This window comes from Homalodisca vitripennis, chromosome 6 (assembly GCF_021130785.1).
Source record: "Homalodisca vitripennis isolate AUS2020 chromosome 6, UT_GWSS_2.1, whole genome shotgun sequence".
Classification (NCBI taxonomy): Eukaryota; Metazoa; Arthropoda; class Insecta; order Hemiptera; family Cicadellidae; genus Homalodisca; species Homalodisca vitripennis.
Window position 1 is genome coordinate 63,445,248 of NC_060212.1, and position 20,097 is coordinate 63,465,344.

The window sequence follows — 20,097 nt, forward strand, 5'->3', positions numbered from 1 at the left end:
ATGGTCCAGGAAGACACACCGCGTGCGGTGGCAGAGTCACCAAGGACAAGCACTCGGCAAAAGACTGCTTGCCGATTCTAGCTCCGGATTCACCAGATGGCTGATGGGGCTGGGCAGGGATCGGGTTAAGCAAGTGATTGCCTTGATCACTGGACACGGCCACTTCAGGAAACACCTAAACACTCTAGGTTTACGAAATGAGGCCTCGGAGTGTAGACTCTGCAATAAGTCTGAAGAGACTGCAAAACACATAATACTGGACTGTGAGAGACTGGGAGCAAGGAGAAGGGCTCTTTTCGGTGACAAACAACCAGGCGACGAACCAGATGCTAGTATCGGGGAAAAGCTTCTTAGCCTAATTAAGGGCACGAAGATAGGCTTACCCCTCTAACATCAAAGGGGCACACAATAAGCTCAGGTTGACGTGTGAGGATCTATGAATCCACCCCAATATCCCAAAGGAAAAAAAAAAAAAAAAAAAAAAAAAAAAAAAAAAAGTAATTAATAGTCAAGTAAAAGTAGCTCAATGCTAAATTTGTATTCTCAATAGCAGAAAAAAATGATTTTGGATTAGTAGCGTGAAGTCTAATTAGTTTATTATATTAAACACTGGTACAAGTGAAGTATTTTAACATTACAAATTAATATAACAATGTTTTGTTATACAGTTCATGCCATGCAGTTGTATATAGCTGTACTATTTGTAATTAACTTATTCAATCCAATGTCTCATTTAAAGAACTTTTCAAATTAAAAAATTTTATAACAATTAAACAGTTCAAACATAAGAATTATTTGCCAGATTCAGATGTTTCTAAGTGACATATATTACAATTTAAGAATGTTCATAACTTAAAAGTATGTAACTTAACAGGAATTTGGGGTTTTCAAAAAGCCAATTCTCCACACTCATACTTTTTTATCCCTTAACCCTTTGAGTAGTACGGGAAACTGCTTAAAAATAGTAATGACGTTCCAGAACGTCAAATGAAAAACAAGCCAAAAGGAGTAGTGATGTTCCAGAACGTCATTTATTGTTTGTTACGAAATTGATTTTTTTCTTTTGTTTTTGTTTTATTTGCATCCATTTAGAACCATATAGTTATTTAAAACTAATTTTAAACCAAACCATAGTTGGTAGTGTAATTTTTGAGGCAGAACAATCGGCAAATTAGACATTATTATCAACCATCTTATTTCTCGGGCGGACAGGCCGCACACACCATCTATTAGAAACAACAACTACTCCTGAAGGTCAAGTAAGGAAAGCTCAAAAGCGGTGTTATGTATGCTACAACACAACCACGCATGAAAAGAAGAGGAAGGATACCACATTTCACTGCCCAAACTGCTATGTAGCATTGAGTATTTACCCTTGTTTTGAGGAATTTCACACAAAAAAAAATTGTAAATCACAAAAAAATGTAAACATTCCAACTTTTGTACATTTTTATTTGTAATCAATTTAAAAAAAATACGTTTAATGTGTTTTTTTTTTTACTCCTGGGTTATGTTTCAGCTGTTACTCCTGTGGAACAGAACCTAGTGACGTTCCAAGACGTCATTACTCCTCAAAGGGTTAATGGTATGTTACTCTAGCACTTTTTTTTTTACCTAATGGTACTCTAATGTTTGGGACAGTGTTAATGAAAACTTGATTCAGGCTGGAAAAATAACTACTTATTCATGTTTAATATTCTAAAGTATTTTTTATATATTAATGCATATTAACAATGTGATTTAAAAAATAAAATAACTTTTTGATGGTACAAATGGATTATTACTATATTGGAAACATATAAATAAATAAAAAAATTAAAGTAACAAGTGGAAATAAGAGAAGGGAGAGAAAGAGGGATAGAGGAAGGAGGAATGTAGAACCAATAAATTTAATTTTTTAATAATTTACAAGAATAAAATGTTTGAAAGTAAGCAATAGGAATATGTAAAAGAATACATTGAAGTCAGACAAACACGTGTTAAATAGTAAGCATTTGAGAGAATAATTAACTCATTAGAAACAAATGTAACGGTTGAAATCCTTAGAAGAAGAAGGAAAACATTGAAACACACCAAACAATTATACCTCCATGTCCGCCATTTGTTTATACGCCTCAGAGAGTTTACAGTTGGCACTCCTGCAGTCCTCCTGGAGGTGTCCGGCCAGTGTTGCCAGTTCCAGGTTTGCGTTCTGAAGGCTTCTCACTGATTGGCTGTCCTGCAGACTCTTAGAATGGACCAACCACAAGACATCACTCAGTTTACAGTCACGATATAGTCACTAACAACTGTTCTGGACTTGTATGAACTGTACGTGACACCAGGACGTGTAGGCCAGGACCGGACATAGGCAAGCCAATTCTACTGTTCAATGTAACCTTTCTACACACAATGCCTAACATCTGACGTTCTAGTACTTTTAATGGTAAGGGATGTGTGTGATATATTGAAACCATTGTGTACATAGAGTGAAATACTTTCAAATGAACCTCAGGTAAGTCTGCTATTGAACTATCAATCAATATTAACAAATTGAGTGATAAGCGATAAACTGTAAGTGTAATTATTGAGATATTGTGAATGTAGACTTGTACAGTGGTACACTTTCAAATGAACCTCAAATAATTGTGCAGTTACATTCATTCAAAAAATTAAATTTGATTAAGTACTCATAGAAGATCCCACACATTTTATACATGCACAAGTGTTAGTGTTAAAAAACTTAATACAGTAAAACAGTATTTTATACATTTAAAAACTGATGCTGACATAAAGTTTGGTTACAAAATACAGGATTTTGATGAAAAATATAGTGAAAAGACAATAAAACTGTGAACTGACATAAAATTAACGTAATTACAACATCAACGACTTTAGAAGATTTAAAAATTAGATGATAAACTATTTTTATCTTAAATGATAACAGGGCTTCTCACATTTGCCGTTGACCATTTTAATGAATATGAAAATAAATATACAGAACAAATAAAAGAAAACACTGAAGTATGACACAATTCTCAATTCCAAATTTGTTTGTTCAACATACAGGATGAAGGCTCAAAAGAGATCATGGTAAACATCTTACAGCTGATGTAGATCTTTTTGTACTTAATAGCCTTGAATGTCTTAATACAATAATTGTGGAGTGAATTCCATTAAAAAAGAGAAAGAAAGATTCAGTATCAATATAAAGCATGTTTGAGATTGTGATAACAAGATTAGCAACACAAAACACAAACTTGTCATCGTCACTGTCATGCTCACCTCCTCCATGGACTGAATATACTGCGCCTTTAGTTCAGCAAACATGAGCTTGCACAGAGCTGTGACACTGCCCTTCAACTGCAACTGAAACACACGAGACTCTAGCCTCTAGCCTTCTACTCTCTCAACGCTTCCATATCAGTTAGTATCGGAAAGTATCTTTTTATGCAATTATCTAGTTATAAAATTTTCTTTATGGAATAAAGTCACTGAAGAGATATAATAACATTATATGAAATAAATAAATTTGAGTACGGTATTTCAAAAATTAATATAGACAAATGAAAAATGATACAGGGTCTTGTAATGATCAAATTAATTTAATGATAATGATGATGATTAATTTATTGATACTCACAGTAGCATCCTCTGATTGCTTCAAGCACCTTTGAAGATCACTGATCTAAATTAAAAAATTAAAGTATAAAAAGAGCTAATTAAAAAAATAGTTTACATGTAAGTTATAAATATACAGAAATACTACTGAAATTGTCTCTAAATAGAAATAGATTTTTTTTTCTTTAATATTTAACTACTTGAAGGCCATTGACCCTTCCACATTGGGATTTCCAAAAGAGATTTGTTTGAATCATTATTGTGGTATACTTCATTTTTGATCTTATAAACTATTATTATAGTCATGATGCAATAATAAATGCCTTGTATAACATAAAATAATATAAAGTATGTGGTTTTTAGTGACTCTCATAAGTGTACACCAGATCACAAAACTCCTTGACATTAGGTGCAGGAATCGAACCCATGGCTCCAAATCTAACTCCCGTGTCTGAGAGTAATGCCTTAGACCACACAGCCATCCTGATTTGATGTCTTGAATGTGCAGATCACTTAGGATACCCGCTGTTGCTGTTCGAGTTGAAATTTACATGAAAACACTGCAGTCTGCCTCGTTCATCAGTCAAGACTGTTTTCTAACGGTCAAAACTTTATAAAAGTGTAACACACATGTACTTAATTTTGCACCTAATTATCAAAATATTATTTAGGTGCCTAACAAGTAACCAGGGTATGGGAAGGAAACAGGATTTTTCCTAACATTTTCCATTGTTAGTGATCTAAGAAATCAGTAACAGTACATTTCGAGATCTGCAATCTGATTCTTCCTCAGGTGGATAACTAACCTAACACATAACTAAATTGTAGGTTAAAATAAACAAATCATACCAGAGCGTTGTGATACATTTAAGTGAAGAATCACGACAAACAAGTTATGTGTTAACCCCATGCACACTATCTTTAAAACATGCACTTAATAAAAACAAAACACTAATTATTGAAACTGAACTAAAGAATACAGGTCACAATAGGTCTGCACTACACGACCAACCACTGAGAACTGACCAGGGGCCAATAGTAAAAATAGTAAATGGCGATCATCACCTAAGAAACAAGATGGCGGCAAAACAGGAAACAGAAGTGGGGCTTTTTTATTATTGGTTTATTCAAGATGAACTCCTTATAACCATATTATGACTTTATATTGTTTTATAACAGTAGTCAACAGTGGAGTCACAATATGTTATGTATTATGTTAGTTATCCACCTGAAAAAAATCAGATTTCAGATCTCAAAACATAATGTTATGATTTTTTTCATCACTGAACAATGGCAAATGTCTGGAACAATCCTATTACCTTCACAATTCTTCCATCACCAAAAACAAACTTTAAACTACAAATCAGGATATGAATAATTGTTGGAGAGTTATTATATATCTTTGCAAGTACTGAATTATTATGTCCTTGAAAGACAATTGTTTTGATATTCAGTGATAAAATTCCACAACAACCAGCTTGAAACGCTCAATAAATACATTTACATAATTAACATTCATGGAAGAATGAAGAACATGAAAGAATCATGATCTGCAAAACAGCCAGAACAATATTAACAAAATAGTTAACATTGGAAAGGTTAATCATAAAATTATCTATATGCACCATTTTGTGTTACCATCTAGTAGAGCACAGAAGTTTAAGTATCTAAAAACTTACAAAAAAAAAAAAAAAAAAAAAAAATAGATTCATGTTCATTTAAATGAATACTAATTGCAATAATTTTAAAATTTGTATTATTGCAAATCTGTTGTATAACAACTGTTTAGAATTCTTGAAAATTACATGTACATCATCACTTAGAGACATAAACTTACAAAAAGTAATTTGATTTAGTGCAACTAAACTCACAGTAACCTGGCTTGTATCAATTTTCGAATAACCTATCTTTTTTTTTAAACTTACATTGTCATTTATTTTTTCAGACATTTTTTTTTCTACACATTGTTTCTTCAGAAAAATAACAGAACAGGAGTAAACACACTCACTAAATCTACTGTATGCCAATGTTTTTGAGATACAGATAAAGTAAAGATTTTCAATGCTGCTGAAGTGGTCCGTCTCTAATACCTTATTCCTAATACTTTCAATATTAAACTGCAGTAATGTTAAAATATAAGATAAGCTATTCCTATGAACACCAACGTCAGATACTTTGTTCAGTCAAACTCTATACTTAAAAAAATCAATATCCAATCTATCAGACGGTTAGAAAATTGGCTTTAAAATATCATTGGTATATATTTGTTATTTATTAATCATTATATCTAAAAAGTAAATATAACAACATGCTTACGTAATTAACTTATGCCCGGTTACAGAATAGATATAAATAACTACAATCCAGGGCCGTCCCCAGTATTTAATGCGCCCGGGGCAAATCATGCCTTGGGGGCCCCCACATAAAAAATTACATTTCGTCAGTACAGCCATACCAAGTGATAAGGAATTTTTGGAAATTGTTATATGTAAATAAATACTCCAGTTTTCTGTGTGTAACAAAATACCAAATATATTATATATGTACATTTAAACATGTTTTAGAATAGATTATAGAATATTGAATAGACCTATATACATAGATATAAAGAAATTATTACTTTGGCTCTTTGGCATACAATACTTTACTTTTGTGGAACTTTAGGGCTATTAATAGTAGTAAAACAGATATAAACGCAATGCATAACTATTTCAATCTTAATGTCATAACTATTATTTACCTTTGACAAGAGATAGTTTTATTTTCAAAAAGAAATCTTCCTGGCCTTTGCACTAGCAAAATTCTTGATAACGTCTTCTAACTTCAGCCTTTTACATTCTTCATTTTCAATAGACAGCATGGCAAGGGATGACAGTCTCTCCTGAGACATTGAAGAACGCAAGTAGGTTTTTATTAATTTAAGCTTACTAAAGCTTCTTTCACAACTGGCAACAGATATGGGAACAATTAGAAGGATTCGAAGTGCAATCCATAAGTTTGTGTATAGGTCCTTTCTGTCTGTCTTCTTAATCACTTTTAAAACTTGTAATGGGGTTGCCTTAGCTAGGCTTACTTCACTCACAATAGTTTTTTACATGAAGGAGTTCCTGATAAAGTTCTTTTCCGCTTATGTCAGAGGTTTGCCCAAACGATAGGTGTTTCTGGAAATTTTCACAACATTCCTTCAAATGTTCTGCGTGAGGGAGTTGTTTAAGGTCTTATAAGAACTCCCATTTCAAATTGTGGTTTGAAAACTGAATCAACCTTTCTTTTAGGGAAGCCTGCGTAATGTCCAATAGTGGGTAGAAAACGTTTCTTTTAAATTCCTTCTTCTGGGGTTGCTTTGTAGTCACTTTTACTTTCATAATCAAAAAGCTTATTTTTTGTTCTTTGGCGTTTTTCTTTAAACAATAGTTCCACGTCAGTTTCACTACAAATCTCTTTGGCTTTTGAAACTTAGTCATTTAAACCGTCTTTACGAAAAATCATCTATGAACTGTAAAGTTTTTTGCAGCAGATTTGATGTTAAAGCAATATCAGTGCTTTTACCCTGTAAGGTTTTACTTATCAAGTTTACCTCAAACAAAACATCGTGCCAAAACAATAAGGCAAAACCAGAAATGAAAAGTCTTCCATGTGAATTTTTGGAGGGACTTAGCTTCAGATGAGATTGTAGGGTCATTGACAGTTTCACTCAGTTCTACAAGAGCGTCCAAGGACGTCTTTGTACTGGTATCGAACGGCAGATACAGAACTTATTCGAGCCTCCCATCTTGTTTCACAAACCTTTTTCAAAGTTAAACCTTTAACATGGTCACTGACAACGCACCAACGTTTTGGAGATGATGCGAAAATAGTGTAAATCCTTTGAAGGATTCCAAAAAGTAGAGTAGACTTGACGGATGATCTGGCTCCATCTGCAAACAACCAAGTTGAGGCTGTGGCTTCCGCAGGGTGTAAATACAGCTAAAGGATATTCTGAGGATATTCGTGATTGGACCCCGTTTTTAGCTCCTGCCATGTTTGCGCCATTGTCGTACCCTTGCCCGCGGCAGTTAACTCATGTCCAAACCACATAACTCTACCTCTTCTGTTAACAATTGAGTCAATGCTTCCCCTGTTCACTCCTCAGTAATCGTGTAAGCCTATAAAACTTTCTTCAATAACAATTTCACCATCGATCTCCTCTTCTTCGTGAACATAGCGAATGGTGAGAGATGTTTTGTTCCTTATGACTTACGTCTGGCGTACAATCCAACATAACTGAGAAGTACCGTGACAGCTTTATTTTCTCGATTATATTGTTTTTCACCTCCTTTGCCAGACAGTTTATCAACTCATTTTGAATATTGACACTTAACACTTTGAACTCGATATTCCACTCTCTTCAATGCATCTTAAATGTTCTATCATAACCGGATCAAACTCTCCTAGTATCCTAGTAACTGGATAAGCCCAAGGAAGTTTCCGTTATTTTTTGTAAAAAAGTTTTTGTTGAGTTTCCACGAAAAGCCAAGTTGTGTTTCTGCTAAGTAAATAATAATAGCAATAATTCTTCGATAATACAATAATACAATACGAAGCTCACCTCTCACGTACACATTCGCTTAATTTCACAGCTCTAAGTCTCTACAAACACTAAACACACGAGAGTAGTTAGCAACCTAACCTATACGGTGTAGACGCAATGACAGTGACAGTTGGAGTTGCGAGTGGCGGTGTGTTGCCAAAGTTGTTTTTGCTTAACTTACTAAAAATAAACAGTATTTTTAAGTATATGGTTCAAACCAAGTTCTTTTTAACAAATATTAAGGCACCGGATTGGGGGGTTTGTATGTATATAGTAGAATATTGTTGAAATTTTGTTTTAAAAATTTAATTATTGACTATGAGTAAGGCACCTCCTAGCCGCGGCGCGGCGCCCCCTTGGCCGCAGCGCCCAGGGCGGACCGCCCCGTTCGCCCCCCCCTTCGGACGGCCCTGCTACAATCTTAACAGCTGGTGCTTGTAACGCTTTCCGTTCCAATATTGTAACCATTTCTTGTTCTGTTTCAGTTGACACTGGTGGGTACATTGCTTCTTTGTTTGTTCCATTATGCTCTTGTGATGATATTTATCACTATACAATTGTGTGTTTTTCTTTACAAAATTTGAGTGGCCTACAACTTACACCAGCTATGTTATGCTAAATATTCTGTAGTAAAAAACTAGCGAACACAACCTTTTATTGAAGATTAAATTAATTAATCCCACAAGCGGCACAAATTAAAAATAGTATGTAAAGATATAGAACACAAAAGTGCTGGAAATATTTTAATAGAAGTAATATTTATTCTCTTTACAAAAGAAAATTTTTAGAACTGAAGTTAAACTCAATAAATAGTTTTACTATAAATTGAAACCAGTTTTTGATTGTTAAGTTTTGAATATTCAAAATGGTAAACAAGATGCTTAATGAATGTCATGGATAATACTTCATCTGGACTTATACATTTCATGTTTGTTCTCTCTTCTGTAAGCATTCTTGAACTAGGACAAGAAATCATCAAAGGAAATTTTTACAAAATTAATTGAAGTTCCAACAGTCACGCTTCTTCATGGAACTGTGTTTGTTGACCCTCTACTTTCTTCTACATGTAGAATTGATCAGAAGCTATCAAATGTATATAATTTAACATTATATAACATATTATAATGTTAGTATAGTACTGGTAGAGAGAGGACAGAAAATATGAACTGAAAGGGAACTGACACAGTTTATAAGCAATAAGAAGAACAAGATCAAGAAATGGTTGATAAAAAGAACAGGCCAAGTATTACTCATCCTCCTATTTTATTTTTTCATTGCTAAGAACTTCATAATAACATATGTTATTTCATAACATAATTCATGTCAGTCAGAGTAAGTAAGCAGTATTGCCAACCTCCGAAACATTTACCCCACAGTCTGACATTTTTGTATAAAGAGTTTTAAATTTTATTTAAAATAACTAATCAACTGCTTTTACATAATCTATATTTACCTTATTTTGATAACTCTGGATTTGTCTCTTGCAGTCCTTCTCAGCATCAGTATTCTTCATTTCCTGTTTTACAACACAAAAAAACAAAGTATTAGTGTACACACAGCTACATTTCAGACAGTGCACTTTGTAATCACAGCAGAAGAAGATACAAAATAACGTAAACTTATTCAATAAGGATGGCTATCGCATATTGTTTGCAAAGGGAGTCAATGGCCAAGACATTAAACTTTTGCAATCTGTTTATCACCAGCACACTGAAATAAAATAGCATTACATTTTGTCATTTTAACCTCTCTGCTACATAAACCAATGTAAGATGAATTACACCAATCACCTTGGTATTGTATTCTTGAGGTTCCATGCTACAAACAAAATAATAAAAAAAAGTGTTATCAAAACTTTAACAAATTTATAGACAACTAAATGATGAAATGATGATTTGAAATCATATTGAATTAAAAATAATCCCTTACCAGACTAGTGATCTTTGTATGGAGTTCCTCTGCCTCATTTTGGCTCATTTTCAAGGAGTTTTGAAGTACGCTGATAGTTTCTTCATGATTAGCTGCCTAAACATAATATTATTACTTAGATAGCATGTTAACAGGTATTTAATACCTTCATTTGAACATTTGAAAAATTAAATTAAATTTTATTCTTTTTAAGATAGTCCATTTTACTGAATCTACAATTAATTTTTAATAAAAAAATTAAAAACCATTGGATTATAAACTTAATTAAAAATACTATTCACTTGTATGGAAGGATTAATAAAACGTAATCCTTCCTTTTGAGCAAAAGATGTCCTTTAAAAATGAGTATTCACAAGTCGATGTATTAATCTTATGATTATATCAACGTACAGTGTTGGTAACATGCCAATGCTTTTTTTTTCAACCCTAAAAATTCGTTTTCCCTACATACAAAGTACTTTGAGGATGAACTTATTGTAATCATCCAAAAGAATATTTTCTAAAAGGCGTGTTAAAATGATTTAAGATTTTCTATCGCTAAAAAATTACAAAATTGTTTTATGTTCATGTATAAATGGAAGTGAAGTGATATAACTGAGGTATATGTGAGGTCAAATACAGTAAATTTTGTGTCCAGTACCGTACACCTCCGATATCAGACCTGTAATGGGCAAACAATGAAATGTACTGTAACTGTAAGCTTTGTGGGCAAGGTATGCCACATACACAAGCTCAATCACTTTCTCCTTTCTCCTACACGTGTGCCGAAAGGAGTAGAGATGGAGTCTTTGTTTCATATCCTACTTCACTTTGGATATATTTGTAAAAACAATATATCCTTGGCAAAACCACAACATCAGTGCTAGTAAATGTTTAGACTATTGAGTTTCTACCCATAAAAATATTTTTATAGATTCTCTCACCAAACGATCTCGGTCTTTAATGTTGCACTTGAGCTCCTGAAGGTTATCTTTGACCATTCTGAGAGCCTCTTCTTTTTCTGTAAGCTGGAACAAAATACATAAACGAGTATGTAGATTAAGTATATCAATGAACTAAGACTAATAGTTACATATTTATACTGATTATGACATATTTCATCTGTTAACTAACTGTCAATTTAAATTATTCTTTTGTCTGTAGATACTTTAATATATTGTAGTTTACTACACGTAATGTAGCCATAGTGGGAAGGGTTGATTCAATGTGAATGTTGAGTTTAGCTCCAGTTCATTTTTCCCTTAGTGCAGCATTTAGAGTCTGTTCTGCCACATTCTTGAAATGTTGTAGATGGAGCTTATATTGGTACTGATAAACTTACTTACATTAAAACCTAAACCAATATTTAATACTTTTATTATTTTGTGAGGCCTTTCGATATCAAGGATATCTTCTTCAGACACATCACAAAAGTAAATACAAAAATTTACTTTTTGTATTTACTTTTGTGATGTGTCTGAAGAAGATATCCTTGATATCGAAAGGCCTCACAAAATAATAAAAGTATTAAATATTGGTTTTATGTTTTAATGTAAGTAAGTTGTCACATTCTTGTCTCTTGGAATCTCTGGCATCATATTCATCTGAAGAAATCCAAAAATTAGTTGCTCTTTCATGCTTAGAGATCGTAGTGTGCACCTGATGAGACAATGAGAAAACCTCTTCATCTAAATTACACTAGTATCACTTCACCTACATTTGATTCCATATTCCAGACGCTGTACTAAGAGGAAGGTGGACTGGAGCTAAACTCAACATTCACATATTCTAGTTACTGTAATACTCTATAGTGTTGTCTTCTTTACCATTTTAAAACTAAATATTTATTTTTAAAACAGCTAGAAATAAATTGTGATACGATTTCGAATTTGAAATGTGGGAAACAACATTTTTAAGTGAATTACTTACAGCTTTCTGCATTTCCTCGTATTCCAGCTGCAGTTTGGTCTCCTGGTTAGGCCTTTCATTTGTTCCAGGACACTGAAACAGATAAAAATACAATATTATATTGAAGCGGAGATAATTTCTTCTAGAAATTAAGAAAACAAAATGCTGTAATGTTAAACTTGCAGCACAAGTTCATTTTCTGAATATGTTATGAAAGTTGTATTGGTATTTGTTGTTCAGTTGCAGGTTTGATGAAGATCAAATTCAAAATTTCCAATTGTTTGTTGTCATGTGGAAGTCTCATGTTGGAATGTTGCACTAAATATTGCAATTGAAATCATGAAAGAAAGAGTTAAAGCACAACATATACAAAAATAACATATAAGTATATATTGTCAATGATTTATCATCTTATTCCTGTTACACAACTTACATAAATCTTTAAATCAGCCAGGATGGGCAGCCTCTTCATTTAAGTACTGACTTTATCACTGATTGTAGTGTTTTTAAGTCAATTATATCACATTTTAGGAATCACAGATTTATGCTAGCATAATTAATAAAAAAATATAAACATTTTATGTACATTTAGCACTAAAGTTCTTAATTTAATTTCAACACAAAAATGTCACACGGTTTTGTTTAACCAATGAGAATTAAAATCACCTTATTCTGAATAAACTGAGGTGACTGGCCATTTTTATTGTTCTTGTTGAGTTCACAAATATTGTTACTTTACTTTAAAATATTAGTTTTCTAAACAGTTTTATTTTATTTTATTTACACTGTTTTGGCCAATCACTTGTTATAAATTATTCCGTTTCATTTAAATTAATTTAAAATAATTTAGAGCTTTTTTATCTCTTAGGACAAGAAGCTTAGAAATTGCACCTAGTCCTAAAGGACCTCTGGACTGCTTTTGAAGTGACAGGATGTTCTGGATGGGTAAGGTTGGGCGTAGGGACTGCCACCTGTCAAGATCCGTGAGGTAGAATTTTTGGGCATTAATCTCAGTACTGTCCCCTTGAAAGAAATGGTAGCCAGCTCTGAACCAGCCTCTCCAGTCAAAGCAGGCAGGAGGCACACCCTTATGTCTATGCTTGCAAGAACTGATGACCCTTAGGGAGCTCCACGAACTTCAACTGTCATCTCCTGCAGTAGACTAGACCTACTGATCTACCCTTAAACCCCAGTATCTTGACATTTGCAGTTAGTGATGTACCTCTCCGGGACAACCATAAGGTTTTCCAGATTTAAGTGACATATCAGTTTTTGCTGTATGCTGTTGAACCCAGTGTGGGTTCAACTAGAAGGTATAAATCAGCCAGAAGTGAAAACTCCTGGGAAATTTAGAGCTGTTTACGGTTTCATTATTATCCTGCAATGTATTACAATTAATAAATTGATGAATTTCTCACTTATTCCACATTACTCATTGGTTTACACAGAGGTATAAGCTTTTGGCAAGTAGTCTTAATTTTAAAGTAATCAAGAGGAACTATTTTATTTACATATAAACCAAGAATCCCTTTAATTTTTTGTATGAATAGTTTTAAATTAATTAAATTTTTTCCTGTGCAAGATGTGGGTAAAAATGATCCAACTGTAAACTATAATAGTAAATAACTTAAATTAAGATACAATATTGATACATTTATCAATTTGTAGGCTGTCCTGAAAAACAAAATTGATTCTTTGTTTAAAGGTTATTTTTGACGATGGAAGGATTGTGAAGGAAAAAGGATTTTTCCGGACATTTGCCATCGTTCAGTGAAACAAGAAAACAGTAACACTACGTTTCGAGATCTGCAATCTGATCTCTTCTTCAGGTAAAGAACTAACCTAATACATAATTACAAACTAAGTTAAAATAAGATTACAAACTAACTTTAGTAAGATTTGTTTATTTTAACTTAGTTTGTAATTATGTATTAGGTTAGTTCTTTACCTGAAGAAGAGATCAGATTGCAGATCTCGAAACGTAGTGTTACTGTTTTCTTGTTTCACTGAACGATGGCAAATGTCCGGAAAAATCCTTTTTCCTTCACAAAATTGATAATACGTTGATAGAAGTTGATCTAGAATTATTAAGGGGAGTCTGTCATCCCATTTAACATAATGTTAAATTCGTTTATGCCATTTATTTAAAAACTATCATAGACTGGTAAACCAAATTTCTTCACATGTTTTTATAACTTTTTAACTCACTATTATACCTAAAATTAAGTTTATATACTTTCAGAATTTTGTGAAATAATTTATGTATGTTTAAATAAAAATAATTGTTAATATATAGTAAATACAGATACACTATACAGAGGCGGTTGAATGTAACATATGATGAAAATTTAACGGAAATACATTAAACACTCTGAAACAAGTGTAACTAAAGTTTAAATTTTAAAGTTTTTTGGAAACTAAGCCAAAAGAGAAGAACATATTTTCTTTATTCAGACAACATCATCAATTCCAGGCCCATAAAGCTCTTCTTCTTCCATTTCTTCCGGCTTCCTCTTATTAGTTCTTGCTGTTACTCCAGCCTTTTGGTTATCTCCTCAGCTTTTTTATTGGCTTTTATTTGCCACATTTGATCAAGCCCAAGTACACAGCTTGCAGCAGACCCACCTAAGAGTTGTAAGTTACTATAGAATACCAAACTCCTATTTTGAGTACTTCAAGTGCAACAAAAGCTTGTTGTAGTGTCCGCCACAATAGAATATTAATGAAGAAACCATTTGGCCTTTTGAGTCTTCCCATGTAGGCATTTCTGAAGTAGAGTCTGATTGAAAAATTTCTGTAGATAGGCTTGATGTTTTTATAACTGCCAAAGGAAGTAAAAAGCACTAAAACGTAAACGAATGAAATATATATTTTTTGACTATAACAGCAAACATTTTTCACAAGAGCAAAACAATCCCAAGGTTTATATGAAAAATGTATCCAGAATTCTATAGCATCTAAATGATAGGAACAAAGCTAACTTAACTTTAACAATGTGATGTTGTTGAAAGTACGAGTCGAGCATTTCATTTATTTCCTTCACCTAAAACAATAATTAATTTCCTGCTCACTAAAAATATCCATGAATTAATCATAGGGTACATGCCTATTTGAAAATGTTTCAACTTGTAATACAACTAAATAATATAAAAACTTTATATTATTGGAAAGTTTGTTTAAATTAATATAATATAATACAACCAAATTTATAGTGTTTTTAAAATATTCTCAATCCATAAAAAATATCTTTACTATTAATTGAACAACATCCAATAAATATATCTAACCTCAAAATATATTTGACTTTCAAAACTATGTCAATATTTACTGGATTTTACACTCCCAAGTAATGTAGCCCACCTTAGTAGGACACATTTTCTATATTATATTTCAACATTAAATGTGTTTTTTCGTCACCATAGTAAATAATTTTGTTTCTTTGGATTCATAAAGAGTTTATTTGGATTAACCCTCTAAGTGGTGGTCAGAATTTTCGTGCGCGACAGGCAGAGTTTTGTCTTTGTGCAAAGGTTCACTAAATTGTTTGTAAATTGCACATAACGTGTTAAAACTGTAGAGTGCTATACATTTTTGCAATCTGTATATTTTAAAAATTATGAGTCTGACACAAAAAGTATTTAACTTATAAATATTTAATAGTCACAATTTAAATTGAGGAAAAAAATTCCTGTTTTTAACTGTCAAAATCAGTTGACTTTAAAATATAATAAAAACTTTTATAATCAATTTAATATATATGAAAGCTCTTAAATTTGTTTGTTAAGGCAGAAACACTACATATTTTTTTAAATATGTAATGTAATTTTTAACATATTAATTGTAATTGAAAAACTTTACCAAAAAGGGTAGGCCTAATTGTAATTAGTACCAAAAAAGTAACTTTTATTAAAGACAACTGTATGAAATCTTGTCACGTATATTGATCTTATAACTTATTTTTATGTAGAAAACATAGAAAACATAGGGAATAATGAATTAATATGGTAGTTTGAATTGTTACTAATTGTAAACAAATTGCGGATAAAACGTTAGTTGTCTTTTCAGCTCAAAAAAGCAGTAACTTGAACATGATTACACAATATTTCAAAGCAAGGTGGAGCAACCGAGTTTTCTACACATATTGTAGCTGTGAAGGTGAGGGTTGATTCAATGTGAATGTTGAGTTTAGCTCCATTTCAACTTCTACTTAGTGCAACGTCTGAAATCTGACATTGGTACAGATTGATTAGAGACCGGAGTCCTCTGAAGAGATCCAATAAAAGTCACTGATGAAGATGATAAAAACAAACTATTTGTATTGTTTCGAAATCAGAGATACCTAGGATACAAAGAGCTCAGTTGTGACACATTCTCAATTATGTAAAACTGCACTTTTCACTTTACTTCAAATATTATTATTAAAAATTCTTTCTCCTTCACTTACCTGAATATCAAAGTTGATGCAAATATACTCACTTGCTTCTTATACTTGTCCAGTTCCGCCTTTGAGTTGCTTGTCCTCCTTTCGCAAGTTGGAGAACTGGGTTTGCTATATTCCTGTACATAAACAAAATTAATGGTGGTTACGTAGATATACTGGACTGGATTTTATTTGAATGTGTGGATATTATTGCATGTCATCTTGATTTAAACATGCACAATGTAATTGGGTGTGTAACCTGTATTGTTGCATGTAAATAAAATAAATAAATAAATAAAACAATTGAAACTCTATATTTTCTTATTATTTGTATTTACGCTTGAAACTGGCTGTACATAATAGAGGCATATTCCCAAGATAAAAACAGTATTCAGCAATAATTATCAATGAGTCTTGTTATTGAAGCAATCCCAATGAAATTTAACATTGATTTGACAGGTTCCTTCATTCTAAGAATTCATAGCAGACACATCCAACCCATTAAAATTGGTACAAACAACGTGAGACAAAACCCTAACACTAACGAATTGGCACAAACAACATGGGACAAAACCCTAACACTAACAAATTGGCGTAAACAACATAGGACAAAACACGAATACTAACAAATTGGCACAAACAACATAGGACAAAACCTGAACACTAACAAAATGATGCAAACAATGTCGGACAAAACCCTAACACTAACAAAATTGTGCAAACAATGTGGGACAAAACCTCAACACTAACGAATTGGTACAAACAACATGGGATAAAACCCTAATACAATCAATTGGCGCAAACTACGCGGGACAAAACCTCAATACTAACAAATTGGTACAAACAACATGGGATAAAACCCTAATATGACAAATTGGCGCAAACAACACGGGACAAAACCTGAACACTAACAAAATGATGCAAACAATGTGGGACAAAACCTCGATACTAACGAATTGGTAAAATAACATGGGATAAAAGCCTAATACAACAAATTGGCGCAAACAACGTGGTACAAAATCTCAACACTAACAAGATGCTCTGGGTCGTTTACCCCCATATATGTAGTACCTATGGGAGTGATAATGTTTGGATATGTTTTCAATATATTGACATTTTAATTTTTTTTCAATTTATAACTAAAATATCCATGTATTTAATAGCCTTAAAATTTGTCTGATGAGCGCTTCAATAATTTAAACTGAATTTGTATCATTTATAGTTTCATTACATCCTTAGGAAAATAGCACAAAATGTATTTTTATTAATCATCAAAATTAAAATTATTTATTAAAAACTCATTGAAAAATTTGTATAATAAATTAAGTTGTAGATTCGAGTAAAATGATTCAAATTTTAAAGGTTTATAAAATCAATAGTCTAATTTGTATAGAATTCAGTGTGAATCTAATTTTTCAATATTTATTTGTAGATATATACAAAAGTTTGTAAATTTAATACAATATAATTTTTAAAACAATGTATATGATTCATTCTTTTACTAATGATTTTGATTAAATTTGATCATTTACAACTAATGAAACAGTTAAAAATGGGACAATCTGCATCCCAGTAGCAAATTTGTAGAAACATATTTCATGCCAAATAGCAACTTGAAACCAAAGTCTATTATATTTATATATATTTTGCAATATTTCATTTCAGTAAAATAAGGTAGTTTTAAATAAAAAACAATGTATATCTTTTAAATTAAAATACTTCAAAATGATAACAATATTAAGTATGTACTAAATAAACTCATATGCCATATTTTAGCAACAAAAGACTGGGTTAAAAATGGATGTTTCTTAGTTTTAGTTAGACATATTTAATTTTAATAATTAAATAAGCTTTACTGTGATGCTAGCCTGTAAATAATTTTAGCTAAACTGTGACACTATTCATCTCTATGTTGTGTACTGTTTGTGAATACAGATAGTATGATTGATTGATGTGGAAAAAAGTGAAACTAAACAATAGAATAATAAACGTCAATTAAGGAGATGATTTACCCAAACAAGAGTCCTCATGTGTTGTACAGTCACGGTCACAGTTGGCATCTCAACTGGAATGGATGAATGAAGCTGCAAGAACATTGCTCCTTCTCCAGCTAAACCTGTACTTGCTATTTGTGGACACATTCTATTCCAGGCTCCAGTTTATGCCAGGAGTTAGGGAAGTGGGGGGGGGGCATCCTTCTATTCCAGAACAAAGGAGCCTAGTCTAGCATTGAGGTTTAGGAGAGGGTGAAATGAATAGTTTAATTAACAGAATAGATTTGATATTTAAATCATTCCATAGCATTTTAACCTTCCATTTAATTAAAAAAGTGAACGTTAGGAAAGAAAAAAAAACACATATTTTTTTATATTCTGTAACAGAAAAATTGCTGTATTAAATAGTTTTATTTTGTAGTATGCTTAAGTTTTCTTTGTATATAAATACAATGAGGCAAACAAAAAGTCTGTATTTAAATATTTTATGTGTCAAAAATAAATGAACTACAATATAAAAAGTATTTTCAGATTCTAAATTTATCACATACAATCACTAAAAAATATTTTTAGTAAAGAATGGTGAATTCCAAAGCCAAACTCAACTGTACACTACAAAACTGTTAACTAAGAATTATAAAAATACAGTGTGTATATATATATATATATATATATATATACATATTAATGTCGTTTGACAGGCCTTTTGACATATGTTAATTTGCTTATTTAAACACATATGTGACAAAATGGTCAAATGCAAAAATAACTGAATTGTAAAAAGTAAGGGCTCTGTGGTGTAGTGGTAACACGCTCGCCCGGCAAACAAGAGTGTATTTATATATACGCTAAAAATTATTATTAATAAAAAACAACACATTTTTTAACTATCCATTCATTTAATAATAATTCAATGTTTTAGTATTGAAATGCAATACGAGGTGTGATCAAAAAGTTCCAGGACTTTTTATATACTATGGGAATGCAATGTCTCACAGCGATGCGGTTGGCAGCATTGTATTCCCTGACCCAACAGTAACACAGCTGTGTTTGCAGATCAATCATAACATCACTGAAAGTAACATTAGCACAGTTTGTTTGAGGTTAGTTATATAGAGTTTGGCTATTTTTTGTTTAATGAAAATGAATGTGAAAGAAGAGCAACGTGTTTGTGTGAAACTGAACAAAACGTTTTCTGAAATCGTTTTGATGTTACAAGAGACTTTTGGTGAAGAATGTCTAAGCCGGTCATGCTGCCATCAGTGGTTCAAGAGGTTTAAAGATGGCCGAACATCCACAGACGACGATGCTCGTTCCGGACGCCCTTCAACGTCAATCAATGATGACAATGTTGCTAAAGTGAACGCTCTCGTACGATCAGACCGTTGACTAACAATCCGTGAAATGGCAGATGAGTTTAACATTTCATTTGGGTCATGTCAAGAAATTTTAACTGAAAAACTTCAAATGCGTCGTGTTGCAGCAAAGTTTGTGCCAAAATTGTTGACTGAAGCCCAAAAAAAAACACCGAATTCATGTTTCTGAGGAACTTCTTCAAAGGGCAAATGACGATGAAAGCTTCTTGGATCATGTCATTACGGGAGACGAGACATGGGTTTTTTGGTTACGTTGTGGAAACAAAAGCCCAATCATCACAATGGACATCAAAAGGCTGTCCAAGACCCAAGAAAGCACGT

General features: G+C 32.2%; 1 protein-coding gene across 5 annotated transcripts in view; it reads right to left on the minus strand.

Moving 5' to 3' along the window:
- Positions 1-20,097, minus strand: part of LOC124364393 (structural maintenance of chromosomes protein 2-like) — a 97,134-nt gene that overhangs the window by 14,267 nt on the left and 62,770 nt on the right. For 2 of the 5 annotated variants that reach the window (XM_046819835.1, XM_046819830.1), the window contains 9 exons: positions 16,463-16,543; positions 14,973-15,029; positions 12,008-12,079; positions 11,023-11,106; positions 10,100-10,195; positions 9,624-9,686; positions 3,623-3,667; positions 3,265-3,348; positions 2,087-2,227 (listed from right to left, as the gene is read on the minus strand). In XM_046819835.1, coding sequence (XP_046675791.1) covers positions 2,087-2,227; positions 3,265-3,348; positions 3,623-3,667; positions 9,624-9,686; positions 10,100-10,195; positions 11,023-11,106; positions 12,008-12,079; positions 14,973-15,029; positions 16,463-16,543 — 723 coding nt within the window. The remainder of the gene's footprint in view (positions 1-2,086; positions 2,228-3,264; positions 3,349-3,622; positions 3,668-9,623; positions 9,687-10,099; positions 10,196-11,022; positions 11,107-12,007; positions 12,080-14,972; positions 15,030-16,462; positions 16,544-20,097) is intronic. The other 3 variants (XM_046819831.1, XM_046819832.1, XM_046819834.1) reach the window with 3 other exon arrangements.